Source organism: Nyctereutes procyonoides, unplaced genomic scaffold (genome assembly GCF_905146905.1).
Source record: "Nyctereutes procyonoides isolate TBG_1078 unplaced genomic scaffold, NYPRO_anot_genome, whole genome shotgun sequence".
Lineage (NCBI taxonomy): Eukaryota > Metazoa > Chordata > Mammalia > Carnivora > Canidae > Nyctereutes > Nyctereutes procyonoides.
Genome location: NW_026575126.1, coordinates 68,937,563 through 68,950,088, shown reverse-complemented (window position 1 = coordinate 68,950,088; position 12,526 = coordinate 68,937,563). Strand labels below are relative to the sequence as shown.

The following is a 12,526-nucleotide window of genomic DNA, read 5'->3' as shown; positions in this document are numbered from 1 at the left end:
TCGTGTACATGGGTGTGTCACAACTCCATCCTTTCCATGAGACCCCATGGTGCCCCCAAAGATGCTCTTCTCTCTGGAGGGTCTGGCGTTCTCTGCACAAGGACCTCTGGAAATCGCTTGCAGGCTGCTGCGCCATCCAGCCAGTCCACAGCAGATGTCAGTGGAGGTGGTCCCCGCAAGCCCAGCCTCCTGCCTGGGGCCCAGGGTGGGTCTCCCATCATCCTCCCCTGCTGCCCGAGCCCAGCAGACCCATGGAGGTGTCCAGACCAGACAGCTGGCACTGTGCCTCCTTTGCTCCCTGCTGAAAGCGCCCCTGCCTTCCGGCTCAGTGACCCCAGGCTCAGGCTCCATTTCTGTGAGATGAACTTGCTGAAAATACCTAACCCTTGGGGTTTAAGTCCTAAGCAAGACACTCTGTGCAAAGTTGCTTAGTACTTAGTCCTGGCTTACAAGCCTCACACCCTTCTGACCCTTACTATATACTCAATGAGAAAAGGGAGCCTCAGAGACATTGAACTGCTGGGGGTCTCACAGGCAGGGAGTGGCCCCTGGAATCCAAGCTGGGGGGGGGGTCCAAAGCCCAAGCCTTATCTCAGATTATGGCAGAGGGCACGTCCCAGATGCCTGGTGGGAGTAAGGGGGTTGGATCAGTCCTGTCCCCTTGGGCAAGTCATCTCTCTGTCTCTCAGGCCTCAGTTGCCATATGTGTTGGATGAACAAAGAACATTATTTCCAAGGTTGGGGGCTGAGAAGGGGCCTGGCCCAGGGCTCTCTGGGGCCGTGTGCTGTGGTGCCTCAACTCCGCTTGCCCAGCTGGGCCCTTCAGTGCTGCTGCTGCTGGAACATGGGGCTAGCCAGTGGGGGGCAGGCCAGCTGTGGAGACTTCTTGGCACCTGATGTTTGGGGCTTCATGTACTACAAGGACCAGGCTGGCTGTGGCTCTTTGAGTTTGTGCAAGATGGACTCGAATCCGGGGGAGCTCTCTCTGACTCCCAAGATGGGCAAGTGGCCCAGGAGGGGAGTCAGGTTCAGGCCAGGGATCCTTCAGAGCTCCCTCCTTTGTCTCATAAACATTCCCTTCCTAGAGAAATGAGGGTTCCTGGGGGAGCCCCCCAAGGCCTCCTCTGAGGCCCTGTAAGCCCTATTGTCCCCACACCCTTGTCCCTGGTCCTGACATGGTCCTAAGGCAGCTGGGCCCTGATCTACTCCCTCCCTCACTGACCTCTCCCTGACTCTCTTGAGGGACCTCCACAAACCCTCACCAGTCTCTTCAGGCCCCAGCCCTGCAGGGACCCAGCTGCACAGGACAGTGCTGAGGCCTTCTGAGAGGAGGGGGATGATCACTGGCTGAGGAAGACAGGCCCTCACTCTGCCAGGCCTATCCTCTCCCCAATGCTGTGTAGAGCTGGTAGCTGAATGGGGCTGGATCTTGGAGAGGCTGCATTAGAGCATACCTAGAATAGTAAACTGGGTTTCTGGAAGGTTCTGTGGTTAGACATGGGCTGTGGGCAGGCCCTCCTTCAGCCAGGCAGAGGGGGTGGCTCCTGGCTTGGCAGGTGGCACTGCCTGGGATTGTCCCCTCCCCCTGCCAGTATTCTTCCTGGCTGGGGTGCGGCCTGAGCCTGGCTCCAGGACTGTTCTGCCCCCTGCCACCCAGAACCTGCTAGGTTCCTGTGGAGACTTGCAGCCCACAGAGCTCGCACCACATTCTCACATGGCAAAAATGTGATAAGGTGCAGGCTGCTGGGCCTGTTTACCAGAGGAGGACTGGCTCCCAGATGGGAAGATCAGTGGGTAGGGGAGTGTGTGTTCAGTCCCTGTGTTGCCTGGGCCGCTACCTATGCCCCGAGCAACCAGTGGGGAATGGTGCTGGTGCCCTCAAAATGAGGGGGGCTGGAGGAAGCTGCTGTGGGCAGATTTGAGGTGGGCCTCCCACCTGTGAATTCTGTGGAAGGCAGGCGTCAGGACCCCATCTGCAAACCATCTCAGAGAGCCCAACACAGGGATGCCAGGTCAGCCTGAAGGGGCTTTTCTTGGGTTGGTGCCCCCGGAGCCCTTGCTGCTGCCCTAGGACATGGTAAGATATAAGTATGGATCACCCTGCCATCAGCCCCCCAGTCTTGTCTTCCCAGCCTCTGGTGTCTCTCAGCAAGGTCTACGGGCCAGGAACACCCCTTGTCCAGGGTGGGGGGTGGGCAGGCCCAGAGATCGCCCATGCATGGCCCTATCCCCATCCTAGTCTAACCTGGCTCTTGCCTCCCAGGGTTGAAACTATCTCTAACTTCTTAACCTGTAAAGAAAAGGTCCAGCTGAGGCCCCAGTCAGAAGCCACTTTTTTTTTTTTTTTTTTTTTTTTTTTTTACTTATCAACATCACCTATGGGGGCTGGGAACTTGAAAACAGGAAACAACCTGTGATGGGATTTTGTCACCTCACATAGATACACATGTGCCCACACGTGCACACATGCTGACCACATCCTCTGCCTGCAAAAAGGGGGCCTTGGCTGGTATGTGTGGAGACACTCATATAGTCCTAAGATAAAATAAGTTGTGCAAAGATGATGGGCGCCCAGGACAGACGCTCAACAGAAGGGGGACCCAGAGGCCTGAGAGGAGAGGAAACCCAAGCAGATTTGGGGTCCCTCTCATTGGACTCCTAAATGGCCCTCCATGGCTCCATGCCCAGACTTGGGGAAAGGGACAAGATTGGGGCTGGCTTGGAAAGGCCACTCTCCCGCCTGAGCATAAAGTCCATTCTCCATGGAGATGAAACTGTTGCGAGCAGAGGCTGGCAGGGGGGCCCAGTGGGCAGGTGGCTGGCGTGGGTATGCTGTGTGGGCGGGCAGCGCTGCCCACTGGGACAGTGGTGGGGGCCGGAGGGCCATGTCCAGAGTTGCCGGGCAGTAGCAGTTGTTGGTGCTGACGGTGGCGTGGGGGACATGGAGAGAGACCAGGGAGGCTTGGCCAGTCACCTGCAGGGATGATGGGGAAGTTAAGCCCTTCCTCACAGCTCTAGCCTACTCTGCCCCCCACTCTAAAACAGTCCCCCAGTCCTCACCCTTGCTCGCGTCTGTGTCTGGGGGCCGGTGAGGAGTGGCTGAACCTTCGTGACAGACCTGGGAGTGTCAGGAGGGTTAGAAACAAAGCATGTAGCTAGCCTGCTGGTTTGGGGGTTTAGACTGGGCCCAGCAGGGGTTGGTTCTCACCAGTGCCTCTGGCGACGCAGAAGGTGGAGGAGGTAGACACAGCCAAAGAGGAGGACCCCTGACACCCCCAGGATCCCGGCCAGGTCAGCCCGCAGTATGGGAGCTGGAGTAGGGGCAGGGAGCCCTGTGTATAGAGAAAGAGGCATACCAGACGGGTGGCTGGTGCCCTGCCGCCCTCCCTGCCCTCCCCAGCCCTCATTAGCTTCACCTTGGTTCGTGTTGAGGAAGGGGTTCCCACAGGCCTCCTGGGAGCCCTCTGGGAAGGAAACAAACTTGCAGCAGAAGGTGGTGTTGGGACTGGGGCTTCTCCCCTCAGACCCTCCTTCCAGGGTGAGGGAGATGCTGGTTTTGGTTTCCCAGTGGGCCTGGTGGGTAGGGGACCACTGCTGGATGCCAAATTCTGGGTGTAAAACAGCCAGCCTAGTCCCTCCGGCACCATCGGGCCCCCCCGAGCTCACAGTCACCAGGGAGACAGAGCCAGATCCCAGGAATCCACAGCGGACAGTGAAGGACGGGGACTTGGCGGCCTCCATCTGAACTTGAACCCATACTTCAGGGGTCCCTGTGGGATATAGGCATAGGAGGGCCCCAGGGCTGGGTCATCACCTTGCCCCCATGTCTTCTGCTTCTCTCCCGCCCCCAACTCACCAGCAGTGATGCAGAGCGTCAGCAGCGCCAAGAGCAGGACCAGGGCCCGGGGCCTGTCCATGGCTTCCCTCTGGCCCCAGCTCTGGGAGATGTCGTGCTGGGGACAGCACCTGTGTTTCCGGTCTCATCACAGGAAGTTTTCATGTACAGCAAGCCTGGGGCGCAGCCGGCCGTGTTTTCTGCACTCCTGCCCCACTTCCTTCTCTGTCTGCCTCAGCTTGGTGAATGCAGGGCAATGGACCCCCTTCCCCAGAGACTTAAAGCAACAGTGACCAGGTTTTATCCAAGGCTGTGCTGCACGTGAGCGGGGCAGTGGGCTCAGGTTCCTTTCCCAGCCCTGTCTCCATGTAACCACCTGGGCAGGGCAGGCCCTGGAAGTACGAGGGGTCCCTGGTTTCTCCTCAGGAAGAAGCCTCTGAGCCCTACCGCCCAGCTAAGGGAGTTGGGAAGAGGAAGACCCTTAGCAGGAAAGCCAGCGGGGGGCTGAGAGCCTTGCCCAGCTTGACCCGTCACTTACCTGCTGATCTCTCTAGCCCAGGCCTCCCTCCTGAACTGCGGCCTCACTGTGATCAGCTGCCCACTTAACACTCTCTTGGGTGCCCGTTACGAACGTGCCCCAAACTGAACTCTGCCATCTGCTGCCTCCCCACCAACAGCTGAGGGCAAGGGGCTTTCAGTAGCTTCGGCCAAAGGCATAGTCAGTCATCTGTGGCTCTTCTCTTTCATCTCCAGCCCATTAGGAAAGCCCAAGGGCTTCCCATCCTGACCACCTGAGCCCCTTGTCCCACTCCTCCTGCCACTTCCCTCATTCAAGCCATCTCTTTCCACGAAGTATTATTCCAAATTGTTTAAAAAAAAGATTTTATTCATGAGACTCACACACACACACACACACACACACACACAGAGAGAGAGAGAGAGAGAGAGAGAGAGAGAGAGAGAGAGAGGCAGAGACACAGGCAGGGGGAGAAGCAGGATCCATGCAGGGAGCCGGACATGGGTTTTGATCCCGGGACTCCAGGACTACGCCCTGGGCCAAAGGCAGGCGCTAAACATTGAGCCACCCAGGGACCCCTCCAAATTGCTTTCTTGCCTATGTTCATTTATAGAACAACCAGAATGCTGCTGTAATCAGAATGCTTTGCATCTTGTCCTATCCTATGCCAAGCTTGAGTCCGGGATGAGAGGAGCATGATGAGAGTCAAGGGCCTATGCTGAGGACTCTTGTCCAAGGTGTGGTGAGAACTGAGATGTGGCCCCGCCCCAGAGCTGTGTTCGTCTGAGGCCTGCCTTGTCCTTGTGTCCATTTCTGTGTGTTTAATCTTCTGTTAATCAAAAACCAATCAGTGCTCTCCTGGGCAGACTCTCTCATCCCATCCATACCTGAAAACCTAGAAAAGCAGGCCCTCCAGGTCAATCACTTCACCGCTCCCAGCCCAGGGAGCATCCTCTCAACCCTGTGACTCAGGCCCAACTGTACCAATCTCCAACCATAGACCTGCTCTCACCACTTCCTCCACTACTGTTCCCGACAGGGTGGGCACCCACCTCAGTGTGGATGCAGAGCACTGGGGCATATGCAACTTTAGCCTCCCTAGCCTAGAAGCCCTTTTTCTCACCCACTGAAATCCTCCTCACTTTGCAAGGCCCTGCTCAAATCTCACCACCTCCAGGAAGTGGTCCCTGAGTGAACATTTCCTTCTTGAACAACCACTGCACAGATGGTGGGTCCTGGGCATTGGCTGCCTGTGGGCCAGTCATCCCAGGCTGACTCTAAGCCCTGGAGGAAGGGCTGTCTTTCTGAGCCCAAGCATCCAAGGGGGGAGCTCAATACTTGGTTGATGGGACAAAAAGCAATTGCACAGCTACTCACAAACATCTTCCATTTTGCCTTATGAACCACACTGTCCCCTAAGTTCTCGTTGTAGACAATTTAAAACAGAAAACATCAAACTTCTACCCCCATTCCCCTCCCCATTTTTTCATGAGGTTCAGACTATCAATATTTTTTTTTATTTTTTTTATAAATTAATTTTTATTGGTGTTCAATTTACCAACATACAGAATAACACCCAGTGCTCATCCCGTCAAGTGTCCCCCTCCGTGCCCGTCACCCATTCACCCCCACCCCCCGCCCTCCTCCCCTTCCACCACCCCTAGTTCATTTCCCAGAGTTAGAAGTCTTTATGTTCTGTGTCCCTTTCTGATATCTCCCACACATTTCTTCTCCCTTCCCTTATATTCCCCTTCACTATTATTCATATTCCCCAAATAAGTGAGAACATACACTGTTTGTCCTTCTCCGATTGACTTACTTCACTCAGCATAATACCCTCCAGTTCCATCCACGTTGAAGCAAATGGTGGGTATTTGTTGTTTCTAATGGCTGAGTAATATTCCATTGTATACATAAACCACATCTTCTTTATCCATTCATCTTTCGATGGGCACCGAGGCTCCTTCCACAGTTTGGCTATTGTGGACATGGCTGCTAGAAACATCGGGGTGCAGGTGCCCCGGCGTTTCATTGCATCTGAATCTTCGGGGTAAATCCCTAACAGTGCAATTGCTGGGTCGTAGGGCAGGTCTATTTTTAACTCTTTGAGGAACCTCCACACAGTTTTCCAGAGTGGCTGCACCAGTTCACATTCCCACCAACAGTGTAAGAGGGTTCCCTTTTCTCCGCATCCTCTCCAACATTTGTTGTTTCCTGCCTTGTTAATTTTCCCCATTCTCACTGGTGTGAGGTGGTATCTCATTGTGGTTTTGATTTGTATTTCCCTGATGGCAAGTGATGCAGAGCATTTTCTCATGTGCATGTTGGCCATGTCAGACTATCAATATTTTATTTCTGGATTTTGTGCATTGCTTAGGAAGACCAAATTATAAAAATAACATTTGTAAATTTTGTTTTTATCTCAAACTCTTCTATGAAGAGTTTCCTTTTAGTCCCTAAAAAATTTAATTTGGGGATGGCATAAAATAGTGTAACCTTTCAGGTACAGAGCCAATGTCCCCAGAGTCTCTGCCTGCTGTTTTGAAATGCCATCTTGATCATAAATTCTTTTACAAATGACCTACTTCTGGATTTTCTTTCCTAATCTGTTGATTCATTTGCTTACTCTGGTTTCCATACTACATGATCCTAAGTAGAATGCTTTTGTTTTGATGTAATGACCTTCCCCTTTCTCAGAAACTTCTTAGCTATTCCTGAATCGTCTCCAGAATTTTGAGCTCTAGAGACACCAAAAGTCATTAAACCTACTAACAAAAGCCCTGTATCATCAGGCCTGCATTGCCGGTCCTCTTCCCTTTTTGGCCCAGAGGCACACATTAGATGACACAGGTCTGATAACGGCCACTTCCAGCTCTGACTTCTCTTCGTGAGATCCCTGCAGCCACGCACAGCTCACGTCCTGCTGCAGCAGTAATATCCCCATCATCAAGTTCTAGAATTAGGCCCATGAGGGTTGAATTGGTGCCACAATTTCCTAGCTCTGCAAGCTTTGACAACACAACCTAATCTCCCAAAGCAGCAGTATCCCAACGAGGATTATACTCCACTTCACAGCAGAGTAGCACTCTGCTCATGCCTGGCTCAAGCCTTCAGTGAATGTTGGTGACCATATTTTTTTAAAGTGATCTCCATCCACACCCATCTCACAACCCCGAGATCAAGAGTTGCACGCTCCCCTGACTGAGCCAGCCAGGTGCCCCCAGTGACCATCATTTTATAAAAGACCTTCCTCATCTAAGTTTGTAGAGTAAGACTCATAACTGATCCATTTATTTTCACAAATATTTTAAATGTGTGAAAAGGCCATTTATGCTCTATCAAGGTAATATAAACGAGAAGTAACACCAAAGCATACACTATGCGCTAAATTTGCTCTGAGCAAGTCACACATATCAGCTCTGTACTTACAGACCTTATGAGGAACTAACTTGGCCAGGGTCACAAGGCTAGTACACAGTGAAGCAAGGACTGGACACAAATTTTAGTTTCAGAACCCACATTATTAGCAACTATGCTGAGCTGCCTTTCCCATACATGTAAAGATTTTAAACTACAAGGTTTTTATCAAAGTCCAGCAGTTCTCTGTTCCATCCCTGGAGAACCTTTGCTTGGTTCAGAGGCTGGGCTTGCTCCCCATTCCCGGATGGAAGTGGCCCTGTGCCAACAGGAGAGGCTTTGTTCTTCGGCTGCTGCTACCCTACTCAATCCCTTTGGTGGCTCTCACCTACTGAGCTAAAGTAGATGTGTTTTCCTTCCAGTTTCCCCAGGATTCTGGGCTTCTCTGCTGTGCAGAGCTCTTCTCTAGTATCCCAGGCTTCATCTGGCACGTTGGCCACCCTGTTCCTATCTGCCTATCCTCCTTCAGTGCTGATTTCTCCGCCATTCCAATTCAACACCCAGGACTCCCTGGGAATGTGTGTTTGAGAAAGACTTGTTTTGTGGGCCCTTTCCAGATCTTCTGTTCCACCCTACCCCAGGAAATCAACTATGGAGCTCAAGGAGACTTTAAAATGTTTACGTGTGAAAACAAACCTTCTGCCATCCCACTACCTTATCCTTTCACACTGTCCAAGTACAGACTTTCTATCCCATATCATCCCCAGTCAGTGCTGCCTGGAATTCAAACACACAGGATGACTTACCTTTAAGCTGAAGACTGTTCTTAGCAATCTGAAAAAGAATCTCTTCACTTGATAATTTACGGAAGAACACCAACAACTCACCTTCTGGCAGTGCTCATGGCCACAAGCATTAAAAAAGAAAAAGCCTTAATTGAAGATTATTTAAAATAACTTAAAAGCTATTATTCAGGGTGCCTGGATGGCTCAGCTCAGGTCATGGGAACCCTATAGTCTGCTTCTACTCCTTCCTCCTTTCCTTCCAGCGGTGCATACGTGTGTGTGTGTGTGTGTGTGTGTGTGCCTATTATTCAGCAGTAAGCTAACAGGCAATGCAGAGCAGTGCCAGTCCCCTGAAAAGCACTGGTTGGTGTCACTTGTGAAGCCAGCTAAGGTCAGGCTGTGCAGCCACTTCCACCTCTCTGATGCAAGCTGGCCTCCATTTAGTTCCAGCTTGGCTGGGGCCTGGCCACTTAGGACTCCTGCTCTGAATCCCACAGCCCCACCTCTGTTAGCAAGAGATTTACTGGCACGTAGTTTCCAAGGTAGGGTGCTTGCACCTCAGACAGTACACAAAATATCCACTGCTGTCATGCAGGACAAATGAACATTTCTCATTTTTAAAGATAAAAATACAATGGAAGTTAACTTTTATTACCACTAAGTGACACTGGTGCCCTCACACGGATCCAAATGTTCACCTCTAATCACATCAGCATCCTGATATAAGAAATGCAAACCCAAAGCTTATTATGGACTATAATCTACATGCTATAAGATGTGGCAGTTTTGTGGCCCTAAACAATGTGTATCCCCTCTAAGAACATTGTCACTGGACTTAGAAATCATTTTCTGACCTGTTTACAAGTCTCCCAAATGAAAAATTTCAGTAGGTTTTGGCTCATCTATTAAAAGCAGTAAATGAGGCAAAAGAAACACCCATTCCATTTGGATTTACAGGTTTGGAGAAGTACTCTGTTCAGTGATGTAGAACATAAAAAAGAATTATCAAAATAAACTGAACTTTCAACAAGAACCTCAGAAAAGGTTTAACCAAAGGTTAAAAGATGTTTCTTACTTTGCTATTTTTTTTAGAGCAAATAGGCATTCTGTACTGTTAATTTTTTTAATAAATTAATTTTTATTGGTGTTCAATTTACCAACATACAGAATAACACCCAGTGCTCATCCCGTCAAGTGTCCCCCTCAGTGCCCGTCACCCATTCACCCCCACCCCCTGCCCTCCTCCCCTTCCACTACCCCTAGTTCATTTCCCAGAGTTAGAAGTCTTTATGTACTGTCTCCCTTTGATATTTCCCACACATTTCTTCTCCCTTCCCTTATATTCCCTTTCACTATTATTTATATTCCCCAAATGAATGAGAACATACACTGTTTGTCCTTCTCCGATTGACTTACTTCACTCAGCTCTGTACTGTTAATTTTTTTTCTTTTTTCTTTTTTTTTTTTAAGATTTATTTATTTATTTATTTATGATAGAGAGAGAGGCAGAGACACAGGAGGAGGGAGAAGCAGGCTCCATGCAGGGAGCCCCACATGGGATTCGATCCCGGGACTCCAGGATCGCGCCCTGGGCCAAAGGCAGGCTCTAAACCGCTGAGCCACCCAGGGATCCCTGTACTGTTGATTAATAAAATATTTCAAAATAGGGGTGCCTGGGTGGCTCAGTAGGTTGAGTGTGTCTGCCTTCGGCTCATCAGGTCATGATCTTAGGGCCCAGGGATTGAGGCCTGCATCAGGCTCCCTGCTCAGCAGAGAGCCTGCTTGTCATTCTCCTGCTGCTACTACCCCCGCTTGCGCTAATAAATAAAATCTTAAGAAAAATATCTCAAAACACTTATTTCATTAACTCACCCGCTCCTTTTTTTTGTTTTGTTTTGAGAGCGAGCAAGCTTGAATACTTATGGTGTGAGGGGGTGGGGGTGGAGGGAAGGGCACAGGGAGAGGGAGGATCTTAAGCAGGCTTCATGCTTAGCGCAGAGCCTGATGCAGGGCTCGATCTTGTGACCCTGAGATCATGACCTGAGCTGAAACTGAGAGTCAACACTTAGCTGACTGAGCCACCCAGGTGCCCCTCTTTTTAATGTGTACAATAGATTTAAAAAATTATATAAACTTCTACCACTAGTTTTTAACTGACATGCCCAAACTTTTGGAAGTCTTATGAACCTGAGATTCTGTTTTAGTTACTAGTCCTAACAAACCGCCCTAAATTTTGTTGTTCTTAGAGATTTTATGAGCATATTTTTTTGTGCTCATAGATTCTATAGGTCAGAAATTTGGAAAAGGCACAGAAAAGATGGGTCTTGGGGCCTTAGCTGGATGACTCAAAAGGTAAGTGTTAAAATCATCTGATTCATATCTGAAGCACATCTGGTGGTCAAGCAATCATAGAGCCCATATTCCAGGGGAGTGGACCTAGACCCACCTTCTCCCCTAAAGAGTGTCAAAGAATTTGGGGAGCATGATCTTGCACACATTCTAACGCTGGGGCTCAATTCACCACACTGGACTACCCGGATGCATAAGGATCTCCATATTTACAGAGCTGCCAAGTTTCTCTCTTCATCTTGTGAAGCACCCTCAGCATGCCTGGTAGTGGAATAACATGGGGATCTTCCTCCTCCTGGATCCTCAGTGACCTCCACATCTTCACCGGTTTTTCCACTCTATTCCCAGACCCCAGGGGAAGGGCTCCTCTCTGTTGTAGCTGCTCCCTCTGAATGCAGATTCAGAATCTCTGAATGCATCAGCTGCCTTTCCAAACAGAGACTCCTAAACCCAACTTTCAGCTTCTATCTGGGGGAGAGGGTACTGGAGAGGAAGACAGGAGGATAAAGAAATGGGTTTGGCTGACTGACCAGATCAAAGGAAGTCAGGGTTTCTTCTGCATAGATCACCAGCTAACTGGCCATATCCAGCTTGGGAGACCACAGTGAGAACCCGAAATTAAAGCAGATGCCCAGGACAGCAAAGAACTGATAATCCTATCTAAATGGAGGCTGAAGAGTTTAAACAAAGTAGAAAGTGACAAGAGTGTCTTCACATATCTGAATGCTCATTACAGGGCAAAGAAAGAGCAGGGGTGCTGTGCTTTTCCAAGAAGCAGAACAAAAACGAAAGAGAGTTCCAAGGAGGCAGGTTTCCAGAGCAGCCTAAGCGAGAGATGAGGGCAGCAATGAGGGAAGAGATGGACAGATGAGAGATTTTGCAGAAGGACTTGACAGGACTTGGTAAGGAATAGGTGGGGAAGGTAAGGATAAAAAAGGAAGCAGCATCAAAGCCTTGGATTTAGGGGCTGGACATTTTTTTTTTTTTAAATCTCAAATCTCTGTTACATATATATTTTTTAAATTTATGAGAGAGAGAGAGAGAGAGAGAGAGAGAGAGAGAGAGAGAGAGGCAGAGGCAGAGACATAGGCAGAGGGAGAAGCAGGCTCCATGCACCGGGAGCCCGACGTGGGATTCGATCCTGGGTCTTCAGGATCACGCCCTGGGCCAAAGGCAGGCGCCAAACCGCTGCGCCACCTAGGGATTCCTCGGGGCTGGACATTTTGAGTCACTTCTCTAAGTTTCCTCTTAACTCAGACACTGAGATTCTATACAATAACAAATTATAATAGGTCTTGGGGATGAAGTCATGAAATTCCCCTGGAAGAGCCCTTGGGTAAAGGCTGCCATGGTGGACGGCCTGTTCTCAATGTAGGTGAGATAGGCCCCCCTCCAGCCCATTAGGATTCTGCCCTCCTCAGTCTGAACTGTCCCCACTAGAGAAACCACTGGAAGACAGCCAGTGTTTTCCTAGTCCCTCTGCCCCAGCAGGCCTCCCAGTTACTAAGCATCCTTGAGCCAGTATACTAAAGCAGCTGCGAGCACGTGCAGCGCCGGCATGCATCTGTTTGCTGCACCATGGGGTCAGGCACAGCGGCTTAAGATGCTAGTGAAGAACCCGATGTGCATCAGTTTAACAATCTCGAGCCACACTCGTGAAACAGCTGCCTGAAACATGTTTAT

General features: G+C 50.3%; 1 protein-coding gene across 1 annotated transcript; it reads right to left on the bottom strand.

Annotated features, from left to right (window-relative positions):
* Positions 1-2,462: 2,462 nt before the first annotated feature.
* PVRIG (PVR related immunoglobulin domain containing) lies at positions 2,463-3,984 on the bottom strand. Its single transcript, XM_055341152.1, is given in 6 exon segments — positions 2,463-2,974; positions 3,061-3,118; positions 3,209-3,332; positions 3,417-3,770; positions 3,857-3,908; positions 3,910-3,984. Coding segments are annotated over 6 exon segments (990 nt in total). The 3' UTR covers positions 2,463-2,647.
* Positions 3,985-12,526: the final 8,542 nt, after the last annotated feature.